At 46.1% G+C, this 14,760-nt stretch overlaps 1 protein-coding gene across 2 annotated transcripts; it reads left to right on the top strand.

The window, feature by feature from the left end:
- The first annotated feature begins 18 nt into the window (after window positions 1–18).
- Window positions 19–13,469, top strand: LOC108023861 (cyclin G). 2 transcript variants are annotated; one of them, XM_017093517.3, is made up of 6 exons: window positions 19–124; window positions 8,658–9,460; window positions 9,517–9,756; window positions 9,820–10,194; window positions 10,267–10,481; window positions 11,610–13,469. In XM_017093517.3, the coding sequence occupies exons 2-6, from the start codon at window positions 8,678–8,680 to the stop codon at window positions 11,683–11,685; spliced, it is 1,689 nt and encodes a 562-aa protein (XP_016949006.1). In that variant the 5' UTR covers window positions 19–124; window positions 8,658–8,677; the 3' UTR covers window positions 11,686–13,469. The 2 variants fall into 2 exon arrangements, with proteins under 2 accessions (XP_016949006.1, XP_016949007.1); XM_017093518.3 differs by lacking the exon at window positions 19–124 and adding an exon at window positions 1,197–1,732.
- The last annotated feature ends 1,291 nt before the right edge of the window (window positions 13,470–14,760 follow it).

Genomic DNA, 14,760 nt, shown 5'->3' with positions numbered 1-14,760 from the left:
CGGGGATTTCGCCGAACTCCGAGTCTGGTCAATTCTCGAAAATTTAGTTTGAGAATAAGTTTATATTTTTCTGGAGAAAAGAAGGACGAAAAACAGATACTGATCAGAACGCAGAGGCATCCGGGTAAGTGCCCTGAGACTTTCCCCACCGACCTACACTCATTTCGCGGGCTGTTCCATGCGTAAAACGAACTTTTGAGCGGCTAAATCAATCGCCACGCGTTTTTTCTACACGGTGTGTGTGTGCGTGACGAAATCGAGGAAAGTGGCTTATCTCTGCGATTGGGGAAAATCAATGAGTTAATAGCTTGTGCAACAAGTAATATTCGGGTATTTCTTTCTCACTGAAAAGTTTCGGCTTCCTAGCTTCGGTGGTGGAAATTCATTCATCAAAGATGTGTGGCAGGTTGTTTCTAGAAGTGTGCGTGTGTGTGCGTGGAGGCCCTGAAATAGACCATCCTCCCCTCCCCTTTCTCCTATTAAAAGTCCACTTGGCAACAGTAACGAATTTCCCCTGCGGCGGAAAATCCATTTCCCAGCATTAGTTTAAAATCCAAACTAACATTCCACGGCGTAGTTTCTATGCTACGATCTTATCAGAACTGCGTCTTTGGTTCGCTAATCTCGTCGGAATTCGGTTTCGGGAGGGTAAATAAATATGTTCGAGTGTTCTTTGGCATTGACATTGGTTGTGAAATATGCAGGGAGATTCCAATTCCCCCGCAACAAGAACGTTTAAGATGTGGGGGAACATTTTAACAGCGTCCGGCTACTAATGCAAGCATATTTACTCTCCTAACTAGCACCCTTTAAGCAGATCGCTTGCGAACACTTCAGAGAACCCCTTCAAAATATTGCTTCCTCAAATAATTTCAAAGTAAAATGGAAAGTTAACAACTGCTCGACAAATGTCAACATCACTGTTGGTTACATATTTTTTGATCAACATCTTAGACCCCAAGAAATTGATTTTGATTAGTTGTATTTTGCATTTATTAGGTTATTCAAAAATGTATTTCAATTTAAAAAATATTCTTCATTTTGGCGGGTACATTCAAATTCGATAACCCGACGGAGCTATGTTAACTCGATATGTGCAGGGCAGCGCTGTTAACAGATGTTAGTTTCTGCTTGTTGTGCCGCAACCCTGATAGTCTGCTCGAAATATCGATATTTGTGAGAGCTAAAATCGCCCATCGATGTTTCCACCGGCGCTGCGCCACCACTATTCGTCATTCGTAAAAAATAACAAAGCCAGAAAGTACCGTTTAGCGAGCGCGAGTGTTTGACAGTGTTAGTTGGCTAGGAATAGAAAAAGAAATTGAAGGACCAAGTGCGAAAACCGATGCTTCGAATGTACAAAGCCTTGCTGAAGCGCGACTGAGCTGCGAAACGGATGAGGAAGATGCACAGCTGATGGAGAACAGTCCCAAGCACTTTTAGCCTGGTGTGTGTGGGAAAAATCGATCCGCGAACGGAAAGCCGAGGAGAAAATGCCAGCCTGATAAACAGAGTTCCAATTGTGATACAAACGCAGTACAAATTAGTTAGCAACTAGCTTAAATGGCCAACGACAAGGTTTTATAGCGAACTATCTGACGCAAGAATTACAAACGCCCGAGCTGCCAGCCAACTTACTTATTTTCGAGTGCAATAGAAGCCAAAATTCTCAACTAATAAGTTCATCTCAACATTCCTGCGCAACACAAAACAACAAAATGGCTGTAAAAACGTAAGCGAAATGCAGAATTCTAGTGTCTAAAAGTCGATAAGTGCAAAAGAAACCAAGGTTTCTGTTTTTCGTCATCCATCAGATGATTTTGTTTGTGGAAAAGGAGAATAATATATATTAGGCATACATACAAAATTCGTTAATTTACGTGCTTGTTCCGCTTCCACTTCGTTTCACAGCTGTTTGGCTGGTGTTTGTGTGTGTGAGCGAGAGGGTTTGGGGTCCGCTATTCATAGGTCGCTGCTTAGAGAGCGAGCGAGATGGAACGGCTGGGGGTGGGTGGGGGAACTATGCTGCCTGCGCTGGTGTGCGTGTGTGTGGGGCTGTGCTTTTATGCAAGCTGTACAACAAACACGTACGTGCGCCTTTGTTTGGCTACTTGTTTTACACCCCTTTTCCGTCCGGGAAACTATTCCTATTGCCTCCCCCTATTTGCATATCTGTATTATTTCCAATTTGCGTCAATTGTTCCACTTCAGACTCCCCCCTTTGTTGTTCTCTCCCCCTCGGCTACCCACAGTCAGAGTGTTTCACTTCCAAAGTTCCCACACATACGCGCTGCAAACAAAGACTTGAGTGTGTGTTGTGTTCCCATTCGGATTTTTGCCTCATACACACACGCACACCGCTGCAGCCACTCGACTGGCTGCCAGTGTGCGTGCGCGGGCTTGAAATTGCGTCAGCCAAAAATAAAATATGTGCGACGAACAAAAACTACTTGTTTTGTTTCAAAAAACACTCTGCTTAATTTCGAGAAGCAACTTGTTTCTGAAACACAATTAACAACTGCTATTGCATTCCGCCTCGTACACCGTTTCTCCTTCGGTCGATTTCACCTTCAGCGCTTTTAGCTCGCTTTCTGGGTCATATTTGTTGATTTCAATTTGTTGCGCAGTCGCAAACTCGCGCAGAATTGCTTAATTTGTTGATTTTCATATTTTCCATAGCCTCCAAAATAAAAAATACATCGCATACAGCGACCCCCACGCACGCATACTAACGAAGTACTCCGTTGGGTGTTTGTGTGGGTGCTGCTGTACCGTTGTTTTATTTGTTCCTCTTCACACTTGTTTACATGTAAAACGGTCTCTTCTATTCTTTTTCCACCTATTTTTTGGGGAGTGAGAGAGGAGAGAAACGGTGGAAAAGAGCTGAGAATTACCCTTAACCCTTGGGTGGCCAATGTCCAGCTATGGGGGTCGCTTTTACTAGACCCTGGAAAGATGAATTTGATATGAAATATCCCCATGTCCAAACATCCATCTGTCATCTATTGCTCTTCCATTGCGGTTAGCAGGCGCCTTGTTACCAGAAGTCGTCTGCTTTCTACCTGTTTTCTTGGGTTACAGTCCGCCGAGAAATTCGTGTGTCTGCAAAAAGACAGACGGCCCAAAGTGAAATTCAACGCCGAGACTCACTCGGACGACAGCTGACCATCCCAAAAAGGCCATAACCACGGTTCCCACTCCCGTTCCCGGAGGCTTAAAGCTGCCCAGCGAAAGCCCTCAACTGAACCGACTTCAGTCCCCTATTCCAGCTCGTGCCAGGCGACCTCTCGAGACCCACCCCTTCCTAATTCAATTTCAGAGGTGACGAAACGATTCCAGAATTCCCAGCTGCAGCTGCCCTCTTTCCGCACTGCAGCTGCCCTTTTCTGTCGGCATTTCTATGGGTTTTGTGACAATGGCGATAAGATCGAATCGCTTTATCGAGCTCGGCGCTTACGTCATGGAATGTTACGAAATGTCCGCAACTCCCCTGATAAGCGGATCCGCTGCTCTAAGTCATCACTGGGAATGCACTGCACCAGGTAGTTATCTAAATGTCAGTCGGGAACCTTGGATGTTCCACGCGTGTGTGTGGGATACGGCTGTAATGGAGATAGGGCTGGCAATTACGCTGACAAAAGCTCTGATTATCCAGGGGAATTCTCTGCAATTACGCGTGGAGAAGTCCCTGTGGAGGAGGAACTGTGTGATTCGGGGAGGCCCATGGAAACTCTTTGTTCTTCGTGGGTAAACTCGATCCGCCTTAGCATAATTATGTCTTGAGGAATATTTCCGTAATTCCTAGTGTCATGTTTTACCATCAAACCAATGCTAGGGCAAATGAATCACCTCAAGAAACACCGATTTCTGATCTCATGGTAAACCAGGTTTGCAAGAGAATGAATCACCAAGCCATTTTCCCCACATTCAACCATATAGTGCCCAAAAAATCAGCAATGGGCTAGTGTTACGTCTCCGTCCCTTTGTTATTTTGGGACTTTGAACTGCGACTGCCTTCCCTGCGATTAGCACTCGCTTATCATCCGCTTGGGCACGCTCCTCAGACGGTCACCCGTCGCTCCAGTGCCTCCGGCCCTCGGTCACGTTCACTGTGCGTCGGGAAATTCTTGACTGCGTTTCCGTTGATAGTGGAGAGCCCGAGGGGGCTTGAGTGCACTGCAATTTGGTAATTTGGCCGAGTCACACGATCGGCAGATAGTGGAATGCAAATCGCCAGTCCATTGACAGATAGGCGGACGGGCAATAGACTGATAGAGCTGGAACCCGGAGAAGGCGGGCTCGGCAAAGGTCGATTGCCCGATAGTGCTGTTTCGAAATCCCGAGTACCTCCGCTTCCATTGTTGCTTCCGCTTAAGGTCTTTTTCTTTTCTCTGCCGAAAAACATAGTGTTCTTTGTTTGCTGGGGACACCGGGAGATAAATTCTCGGAGCGTATCTTTGCAGCACATGCCACTGCAGCTGCTGCAAGATCTTTCCTCGGATATTCCCCCGCCACTTGTGGTGGGCACTACTCGAATTCCGAAGTTCAGAGTTCTGAACCGTCAGCGGGGTGGCTTTGAGCGCCTTCTGGGGTTGCTCCGCAGAACCACCCCTGAGCCAACTGGCTGGGCCGTTTCCTTCTTCCTTCCGTTGATTGTGGCCCACGGCGAAGTCAAAGTCCTGGCACCTCTTTCACGCGTTCGAAAAAGTCAGTTTTCTTAGGGGTTGACAACGGTTATTAGGTGGTTCAGGTTGTTGCAGAGAGCGGAAACCATGAAGGCGGGAAAACTGAGGGAAAGAAAGTTTTGAGGCGCCCGAACACTGGAATGTTTGGTATGTGCGTGTGTGTATCTATAAGATAGCCCCTTTGGCATCCTAGGGCTCTGTGACGAAAGAGTACCAAAACAAACGAAACGCAAGATGCATTCTCCGCCTGTCCCCAGTCACGTTTCCATTTCTTCCACAAAAAGCTGGTCTTCAGCCGATCTCTGGCCCTCTCCCCGCTCTGCGTTAATCTCCGCGATCTCACTCTCTCCTCGCCTGTCATTAGTTGACCTTCACCACTCGATGACGAAGATGAATGTTCAATCCATTCGATCGTTCGAAAAAACTGAGTAAACGGAAGGAAAAAATTGCCCGTCGGTCATGGGTTTTTGCTGTTAGTGGCGCTGTTTGCTTACGATCCGCACTTTCGTTTTGGAAACGCATCTCAGCGGCCGCGCCCGTATCTAACTTTCAATTGCAGCCGGGATTCGAAATACCCAGCTAAAGATAAAGACAAAGAGAAGCTCCGAAAATATTTCACACCTGTCCGTCTGTCCCAGGTAGTGGCCACGCCCTCCGCCCCTTCCGCCTGTTACGAAAATAGGCGAAAAGTGAAATTTTGTGCGCTTCTGTGGTATTTTTAACAACAACATAAAAATATGGCCCACAGATACTTTTGTATCTGCTGGATGTGTGCGTACGTGCTTTTTGCGTCAGCAGAGCGCGCGCCAAAAGGAAAACAACTCGTCAGAGGGAAGCAAGAAATAAACGCTCTAAGAAATAACTCAGTTGAGAAATCCGGCGTACACAACACTATTTAGAGGCAACTGCAGTCGGGCAGAAAACCTTGGCCAAGATCAAAGGAGCGATAGCTTTTGGGGCTTGGATTGCGACCACCTTTGAGCTCGTTCTGTGCTTCCTGTACAGTGAAACCACGGGTAAACAATCTTTTATGGTCTCGAGACAGAAAAACAATCATCGGATGTTGGCTTGATCAAGTAATGTTCAAAACTGATACCAGCAAAGCGAAAACCTTATCGCGTGTTGATATGGTGACGGATAAAATGTTTTTTTTTTATTACCATGCCCACAATAAGTCACTTTCAATTCTTTTTTCGCTGTGCACACTTTCGACTTGTTATGCTGCCCATTGCCATGCTCTTGTGCATTGTTTTTATGGTCAGCAGAGCGTAAAAGTTGAACTTTAACCTCTTTCCCCTCCGTTATCGCTTGTGTTCAGAGCGAAGCTTCTTCTGACTTTGCTCCAAAGCTCTTGGCTGTGATCTCCATATTTCTTTCATGCTTGCTCAGCAGATTTGAAGTTGAAATTGAGACGGTTTCCCCCGTCCCTTGAAACTGGTTTTGGTGGGTGGGCGACCTTGAATTGCGGCCCAAAGCTAGTTTTGTTCGGTTATTGTTGTGGCTGTTTCGGCCTGGCTCTTTATAAATAGAACTGATCAATAGGAACCCAGAAGCGGAAGTCTTGGCTGCCAATGCACACTCGCTTCCTCGGGGGCACTCTCAGTGACGTTGCCCACATATCTTCGTTCCACTCCCCAGTATCGCATAGCCCGCATCTGATTCACGGCTTTCGGGGTTTCGAAAGATGATTCAGGGCGCGGTCGAAAACGCTTCTCTGACCTGAATGTGATTAAAGGCCAGAGTCATCGAATTCGGGAATTCTCGAGGTACCAATCAGTGTCGGTTTTATTTTTAATAACTGATACATTCAGGACTGGAAGTTAGAGAAATATTTATATTTGCTTAAATATAGCTACTCATTACAGAGGAATTTTTGACATTCGAGTTGTGGGTTGCAAAGCTAGTAAAGATATACATTTTGGATTTCTCTGCTGGTACTTGCTGTTTGTTTTGCTAATAAGCAGCCTTGTTTATCTGGTTTGCCATGGAGCAGGTTAAACGCTTCGAATTGCCCTCACTTGCGGTTATTTTCGTAGGCAGATTGAGGACGATCGGAGTGAGAAACAAGCGAAACCTTTGGCGCCAGTCGCTCAGGGGCGGAATCTACACTTCGATTTCTTCCTTGTTAGGTCTCTAAAAATAGCCAGGCGATCGGAATCCCAGACTCCAGCGACCACATCTGGAGGCAATTGTCGGGCCCTGCGTTTACGCAGTCCTCCGAGTGTTTGGCCTGGCTCCGTTTATGTCATCTATCATCAGATTGTTTACTCCATCCGAAGTTTTGTTTTGGTTTTCGAATGGGAGGAGAAAGCATCAACGACGGGCGGCCATCTCTGGGGTTTTCCTTGGGTCGAATTAAACTGGCACACCATTTATAAATGTTTGCTCAAGTGTTTATGTGTAGATTGGTTTCCTTTGGGCTTTGTTTGCTCAAGTTTTAATCGCGGGCCTTTGGGAACAGCTCTTGTCTGGCGGAAGTGCGAAGTGATATGGGCTGAAGTTGCCGATCTAATACGTTGTGGCTTACCCCCTAAAGATTTGTAATGGAACAATTCTGATTCGGAGGATGGTATAATAGCCGTTTATTGGATCTGTGTGGTATGTGGAATATAGCGTCGGCAAACAAGGTCGATAAACATTTTCTGTTAGATCGCCTCCGTCCGAATAATTAGGTAACAATATGTTTGCTGTCCGATTCTATTCATGCTTTGATTTCTTGCCAGTGGACTGGTGCCTCGATCTCTCTCGATCTATTTACGCGGTTCGCCTTGAGGCGATAAATCGAATCCCAGGTCCCCCTTCCCATAATGGCAGCCTTGTAACCGCGCGATTTGAATAAAAATGTGTCACTGACTGAGGTCGCTGCTCAAAATAAAACGAGCTCCAATGCCATCATGTTATTGCTGTGCTCGGCGAGTGCACGGCGCATTTGTCCCACTGTACAGGTGGGTTTTCGCTTAGCCGAAGCCAAAAAGTTCGTTAAACGCATTGAACACGCTATATTTCGAAAGCACACCGAAAGAAAAGGGGAGTGCATTGCACTCGCACACACAATCAATTGATTTGCATGCCATCAACCATTGACTTTACTTTGAAACACTGTAATAATATTTTAATTTCAAACAATTTTGCAGCTCGTAAGTTTTATTTCATTTAGACAAAACACAAACCAAAAGCTGTCGCAAGCTGAAAATCAAAATTAGCCAAGCGCAAGAGTTTATTATCGTGAAAAGCACTGAGCGCACACTTAATAAACCACCACTTTAGCGCTTTGCCCAGAAACTCACTTGGTTTTGAGTTTCTGAACAATTTCCACTCATTAGCGCGACGATTGTGAGATCAGCGTACGCCAGACAAGCCAAAGTCGACGTGTAGCCCAATAGAGAGAGCTATCGTTGAGTTGTCCTTTGGTACACTGCCCGCAATTGCGTCGTCGTCTAATACCATTGTAGAGGGTGTCTTGTTTGTTTCCCGTTTGCCAATCGTTGAAAGAATTGCATTAAGGTCACTGAGCTGCTGGCGTTACTAAAACCAGCCAGAGTCTTCGAGGTACACAGAGAAGCTCTGAGCTCTGCGACCGGTGTGTGCAGCACAAGTTAGCAAACAGATTAGTTTTATTTTCGGTGGCGCCTCGATAGGAAGTACCAGTGGCCAGCCATTTTTGGACTCCCTGAAGCGCAAGTTTCCAAACACCACGGACCTTGAGCGAAAGATTGAGAGTTGCTTCGAAGGAAACTCGTTGATATCGGCCCGGTTGGGAAGTGCGAGGTCCGTGTGATAGCTGAAAATAAAAGCAAACAAAGTTGCCAAGGACTGCGAGAACGAAAGGACGAGTCCCGCTCCTTCCCACTTCTCCTCCTTGCGATTCGTAGCTTGAGCCTAGTTTTCTTTTGCACTTTTCCGACACTCTTTGGTGATCCAACTGAGTGCCGTTTAATCTACAACCTACCACCTTAACAACCTCAAAAACAGGTACTAGGCCAGCCCTCACAATGTCTGTCCCTGTACGCTACTCCTCTGCTGCCGCCGAATACGCCGCCGAAGTTGATTGTGAGTTGGAGAGCACTCTGCAACAGCAGCAGCAACAGCAACACCTGCAACAGCAATACGAGTACGAGCAATACCAGCACTACCAGTACCAACGGGAGCAGGATATCGCCTACTATTGCCAGTTGCAGGCGGCGCGGCAGCAGGAGCAGTTGATGCAGCAGAGGACATCGATGTCGTCGTCGGTTATGCCAGGCCTCGCTCTGCCCCAGGACCACCAAGCCACCCTCTCGAACGGACCCTCCCACATCAACAACAACGGACTCGCCATGGACGCCCACAGCATCAACGCCATTCTGGTCGACGACGAGCAGCCCTCGACTTCGGCCCAGGCTGCCGCCGCTGCTGCTGCATCCGCTGGAGGATCTGCTGGACCGGGATCAGGATCGGGAGCGGCTCTGGGTGGGGGCAAGCTGGCCAACGGCATTAACCGCAATGCAGAGATGCCAACTGATTGGATGAGGATTGCGGACGAGGGCCGGTATGGGACACCGGGTGCTGCTGGCTTGGAATATCAGAAGTACGAACAACAAGAGCAACTGGAGGCCGAGGCTGGAGCCGTCGGTGGAGCCGCCAGCAACAACAATGGCGAGCCGTCTTCGTCCTCGAAGAAGCTGGAGGATCAGCTGCACGCCCTCACCTCGGACGAGTTGTACGAGACCCTCAAGGAGTACGACGCGCTGCAGGACAAGTTCCACACGGTGCTGCTGCTGCCCAAGGAGTCGAGGGTGAGTCTAGAGGACAGCTTAGCTTTCGAACTGGTCACTAACTATCCCTTCCTTAGCGCGAGGTGACTGCCGGCGGACGAGATGGATCCGCTTACGTGCTGCGCTGCCTGAAGATGTGGTACGAGCTGCCCTCCGACGTCCTCTTCTCGGCCATGAGCCTGGTGGACCGCTTCCTGGACAGAATGGCCGTCAAGCCGAAGCACATGGCCTGCATGAGCGTGGCCTCGTTCCACCTGGCCATCAAGCAGCTGGACTTGAAGCCCATTCCCGCCGAGGATCTGGTTACAATATCTCAGGTGGGTGTTGACAAATCCTTCCTGACTTCGCAGCTTACTTACTCTTGTGCCTTTTGCTTTCAGTGTGGTTGTACCGCTGGCGATCTGGAACGCATGGCCGGCGTGATCGCCAACAAGCTGGGCGTCCAGATGGGACATGCACCGATCACCTCCGTGAGCTACCTGCGCATCTACTACGCCCTCTTCCGCAACCTGGCGAAGGAGATCGGCGGCGACTTCTTCAAGTTCTACCAGCAGCTGATCAAGCTGGAGGAGCTGGAGAACCGCCTGGAGATCCTGATGTGCGACGTGAAGACCACGGTGATCACGCCCTCGACGCTGGCGCTGGTGCTCATCTGCCTGCACCTGGACTTCCACATCAAGGAGTCGTACACCCGCGGCAGCCCCGAGCTGAAGCACGTCTTTGAGTACATCCTCTTCCTGCAGCAGTACATGAGGGTGAGTTTGGTTGGGAGTTCCTTATGGTTAATGGGGGACTCATTTTAATGGCTTCTTTTGTGCGCCCCACAGATTCCCGATCGCGTTTTCACCTGCGGCTTCAGCATCGTCTCGGGCATTCTGTCCCACTACAACGGGCAGAACAAGGCGCCCTACAAGCAGCGGCTTGTCTGGAAGCTGTCCAGTCGCACGCTGCGCGTCCTGCGCCCGATCAACCGCTTTTCCTCCGACCTGCCCACCATTGAGGAAGGCATCTCCAACGCCCTCGACGATGGCCTGCGATCGAGGTGAGTCTGGGATAGAATCTTTTGTAGATTTTGTAGGATCAGAAAGGTGTTGGAAATGGGAGATTTATGCAGCTCTGATTGGAAATAACCCAGTTCGACCACAATCTCAAGTGGTATTTTCCCACCCCTTGTTGTAATGGTAACCTGGAAACTTTCGGACCGGGATCACCGTTTCTCTTTATTTTTAGTGATTTCTGGCATAGCCTACACGCGCATACATAATCTAGACTGCGAGCAAATGTGTCGATGACGATCCGAACTTTTTGGCGTAAACAAGTTTCTAGAATATTAGCGATTCCATTATCAGCCGCAGCAGCAGCAACAACACATTTGTCATGAGACTGGCTGGCTCGCCCACCGACCGACCGCCTCCTCTTCAAACCAAAGCGTCCACTTTGTATGCGTGTTTATATAGCTATTTGTTTTTTATTTTCGCTGCCGCCCCTGTTTTTGCTTTTTTTCGGCAACAATCTTATCGTTTCCAAATACCCGCTAGACGCAACAACAAATACACGCACGTAGACCGCTGCGAGGGTTGCCAAAAGAGTCTTGATTATGCAAAGCACATATATCTGTGGGGCATGTATACCTATACCTACATCTTGGCCAGCTGTTGTGCGTCCTTGGATTCTCACATTGAACTTAGATGTGCACGTTCAATGTCAATGAATTTCTATTTTTGCCGCTGCTGTTTGCCTAGCTTTCTTCCCCTAATTGCTATCTTATCGCCGATATTGTTCTAGAGGTTTTCTCGGACTGTTTCGGAAAGTTAGTCATAAACATTTTGGCGAGTTCAATGCACTTTCCCCGAACTTTGGGTTCCAGTTGCACCTGAGCAAAGGCTTGACGAATTATCAGCTGACTCTCGAGGGGCCTTGATTGCAAAAGGTGCCTTCAACTTGAACTCGTTCTGTTGATTGGCCGATTGTCAAGCCACAATCAAGGTTGTCACCTTGGAACCAGGGAAATTATAGGGGGCTACTGATGTTAAACAGAACATTGATGGGTGACCTTATATGGTTATCAAATAATTATCGAATTTACTTCTGAAACTGGTTTATCAACTTTCGCTGTGCATTATTCAACTCGAAGCACATTAACCGTGCCGTTTTGTATTTTCCTTTCCAGAACCGAGAGTATTAGCTCCGAGGAGGAGGAGGACTGGCCCACTTCACCCATAATTCCAATTTTCGAACAATGTTAGTATCCAGCCGCCAGCCAGCAGCAGTAGAGCAGCAGGGACAACAGCTGGACAACTGGAGCAGCGGACAAAGGAACCATCAACCAGACGCCCACGCGGCACACACCCACGCCCTCCGGGGGCCAGCATCCTCCAGGAGATCAGCCACCAGACATATCCACATCGGAAGCAGAAGCCGAAGCAGAGGGAGGAGCAGCACCCGGAGGAGGGGTGTGTGTCCGTGAGAGCGTTCCGCGTGCAAGTGTAGTAGTGCTGGTTGAGGTAGAGTGTATGTTTTGCTAAAGTGCATCATAATTCTTTTGGCATATACACGAACGTGTATCGATAGCGCTGGTTCTAACATTTAAGAAAACTATTGAGATACGGAAATGTGGGCGGCAAGGGACGCAGCCACGCCCTTCCCTTTTGAGAAAGTTGCCCGAGAGTAGCGCCCCCACAATTTTTTCAATTTATTTGCGGCAGACAAAAAAATACGTGAAAAAAAACAAAAGCAAAAAAAAATATAAAAAAAATTCAAAATGAATGCTGCGGACCATCATACAAAAGATTGATGCCGTTCCGGATCATTATTCGAGATCAGTGAGAGAGAGAATACGATTTGAGAATTGCGAACCCACGCCGAAATCCCGAACATCTGGAATGGGACAGCAGTTTTTTGTTGGTTGCGCTTGACACCGTCAAACAAAAAAAATTCAAAAACCTCAAAACAAAACCCTAAACAAAAAGAAAATCTTTTTCGACAGACCCCTAATTAGTTGTAGACACTATGTTCTCTATGTTTGTCCCGCTCCTGTCAGTTAATGTAAAAGCCCCGAATCAATGGACCCAAAAAAAACAACCACAAAAATCATAAAATCTAAAAAAAAGTACAAAAGTTCTTTATGTATAGACCGCCCTAAAAGATAAGCCTAACAAAAACCCAACAAAAACGAGGTCAGATCAGATAAATCAGTAATTTTAGCCGCGCTCAAAAAGTATAAACGAGAACCATAGAAAACTAAAACATAATTCGCCGCCTGTATTGACTAAGAACTCCTAACAATAATAATAATTAAACCAGATACGATGAATCCACGATATGTAGTGTGTGTCTAGTAGATTTTTCTCTGTACAACAAAACAAAACAGTCGAAAGCCAAACAAAAACGAACTCAATTTCCGCCCTAAAAGAATCAAACGAGAGCACGCCGAGTGCCCTCTTTCATTATCATACGCAGCTAAGCAAATTTGTTATTATTACACAATTGTTTATCACTTGAACAACCAAGCAATCAATCAATCAGCTTCGAAGGCATTGAGATTTAGTTCGAGTGCCACGGTGATCCCTTTTATATTATACCTCTACATATAATGCGCAATCTATTTTCTTTTTTGTTACATAATATTATTTAAATTATTAAACAAATTGTAAAACGAACTGCATTCTTATGTTGTACCATGTAACCATACGAAACTACCAACTAAACCCTAGTGTAGAGCAAAGCCAGCGTTGAGACAAGCCAAAATCCAGGTCAGATTGAAGCGCGGCGAGCATTGAGCAGAAATTATGATGCAACATTTAGCAAGATGTACCGAGAGGGTCGAGCGAGGAGTTTTAGTAGAGAAGTAGAGAGCATAGGCAAACTAACGCAGAGCATAAAACAATTGAAATTTCGCAACTTCAGAGACGTTTCTTCATCTTTTTTAACCACTCCTGGCAGCGGAATGTGCAACTCTTGTCTGTAAATTTGAATAAAATGCGTTTGCCCGCCACGAGGGCATTCGGTTTTCATGAATATTTACAACAAACTCGCCTGTTTTATTTACCCGTAAGCATTGTCCGTGGCCACTGGGCAGATGCCAGATGCAGTGCGGCGGCGACTCCGGCGAAATGTGAGTACCCACCACCACACCACCATTGCATAGTCGCCAGAGTCCCCGAGACACTCACTCGGCGTAAATAAACCCGGGCGACTTTGCTGTAAATATTCCGGGCTCTCGATCCTCACCCATCGTGCAATAGATTCCGTAACTCTGTAGCACACCTTCCCACAGCCTGGTGATCAGTAAGATACCTGCAACAAGAAAAACGACCACATTGTTAACACAGTCGAACGCTGAAGCGAAACGCGAAGCAATTACCTATATTTAAGCGACCGAAGACCATGTGTTCAGTGGCGAAAAGCTCGTTTTTAGCTTAGTCCAACTTTTAGTAAGAGCCAACTGACAAATAAGCGATTAAGAGAAAGGTGAAAGCGGTGAAAAGAGTCTAGAACTAAGTTTTCCACTGCCACGGGCTGAGATTTCATAATTTTAACAACTAGCAAATTTTACATTGTATTTAGCGCGGAGTTAGTTAAATATTGCAGGACAACATCAGAACCACAAGCAAAATCTCAATTATTGTAAAGTATATTTAGTTTTAGTCCTTATTTGATCACTCATGGCCCATCGCCGGGTCCTGAGCTTATATTCGGTTGAGGTTTAGTTACTAGCATTAGTTACGACGCGAATGAATTCATATTGTATATTACGACACTCATTTTAATTTATTCTTACTCTAATTACAACCTGTAATTATTAGATTCTACTTAGGCGTCCACCAGAATCATTCTTGAGCAAATGGATCATTGTGTAAGGAAAGGTGGAACAAGTTGTTTGAAAACAGCTGAAGCTCGTGATCTAAATCATTGTACACACATTACAACAAATAAATGGAAAAAAGTATTATTAAATGGTAAATGGAAAAAGGAGTTTTTTATTTCCACTGGGAATCGTTATTTTTTCAATCTAATAATAAATGAAAATAATGGGACTTTGCTGTGCTTTGTGTGGCTTTGCTAGAGTTCAGATTACGAATGTGTGTTGGATTTAATATTGCCAAGAAAATAACTAAATTAAGCAAACAATAACTACCTTAATTTAATACAGGACTAACTTTAGGATTTGTTTTGGATTCTTAAGAAAATACTTCAGATTTAAACTCCTAAAAATTTGTTCTAACTTTATTTTTTACTAAAAATAATAATAGTATTTACTTAAATAAGATAAGCCGAAGTTTACTTAACTGAGCTTTTTTTGGATGCTAACTAATTTTTTA

The sequence above is a fragment of the Drosophila biarmipes genome, chromosome 3R (assembly GCF_025231255.1).
Source record: "Drosophila biarmipes strain raj3 chromosome 3R, RU_DBia_V1.1, whole genome shotgun sequence".
Taxonomy (NCBI): domain Eukaryota; kingdom Metazoa; phylum Arthropoda; class Insecta; order Diptera; family Drosophilidae; genus Drosophila; species Drosophila biarmipes.
The sequence above is the reverse complement of the archived record's forward strand: the minus strand, read 5'-3'. Positions and strand labels throughout refer to the sequence as shown.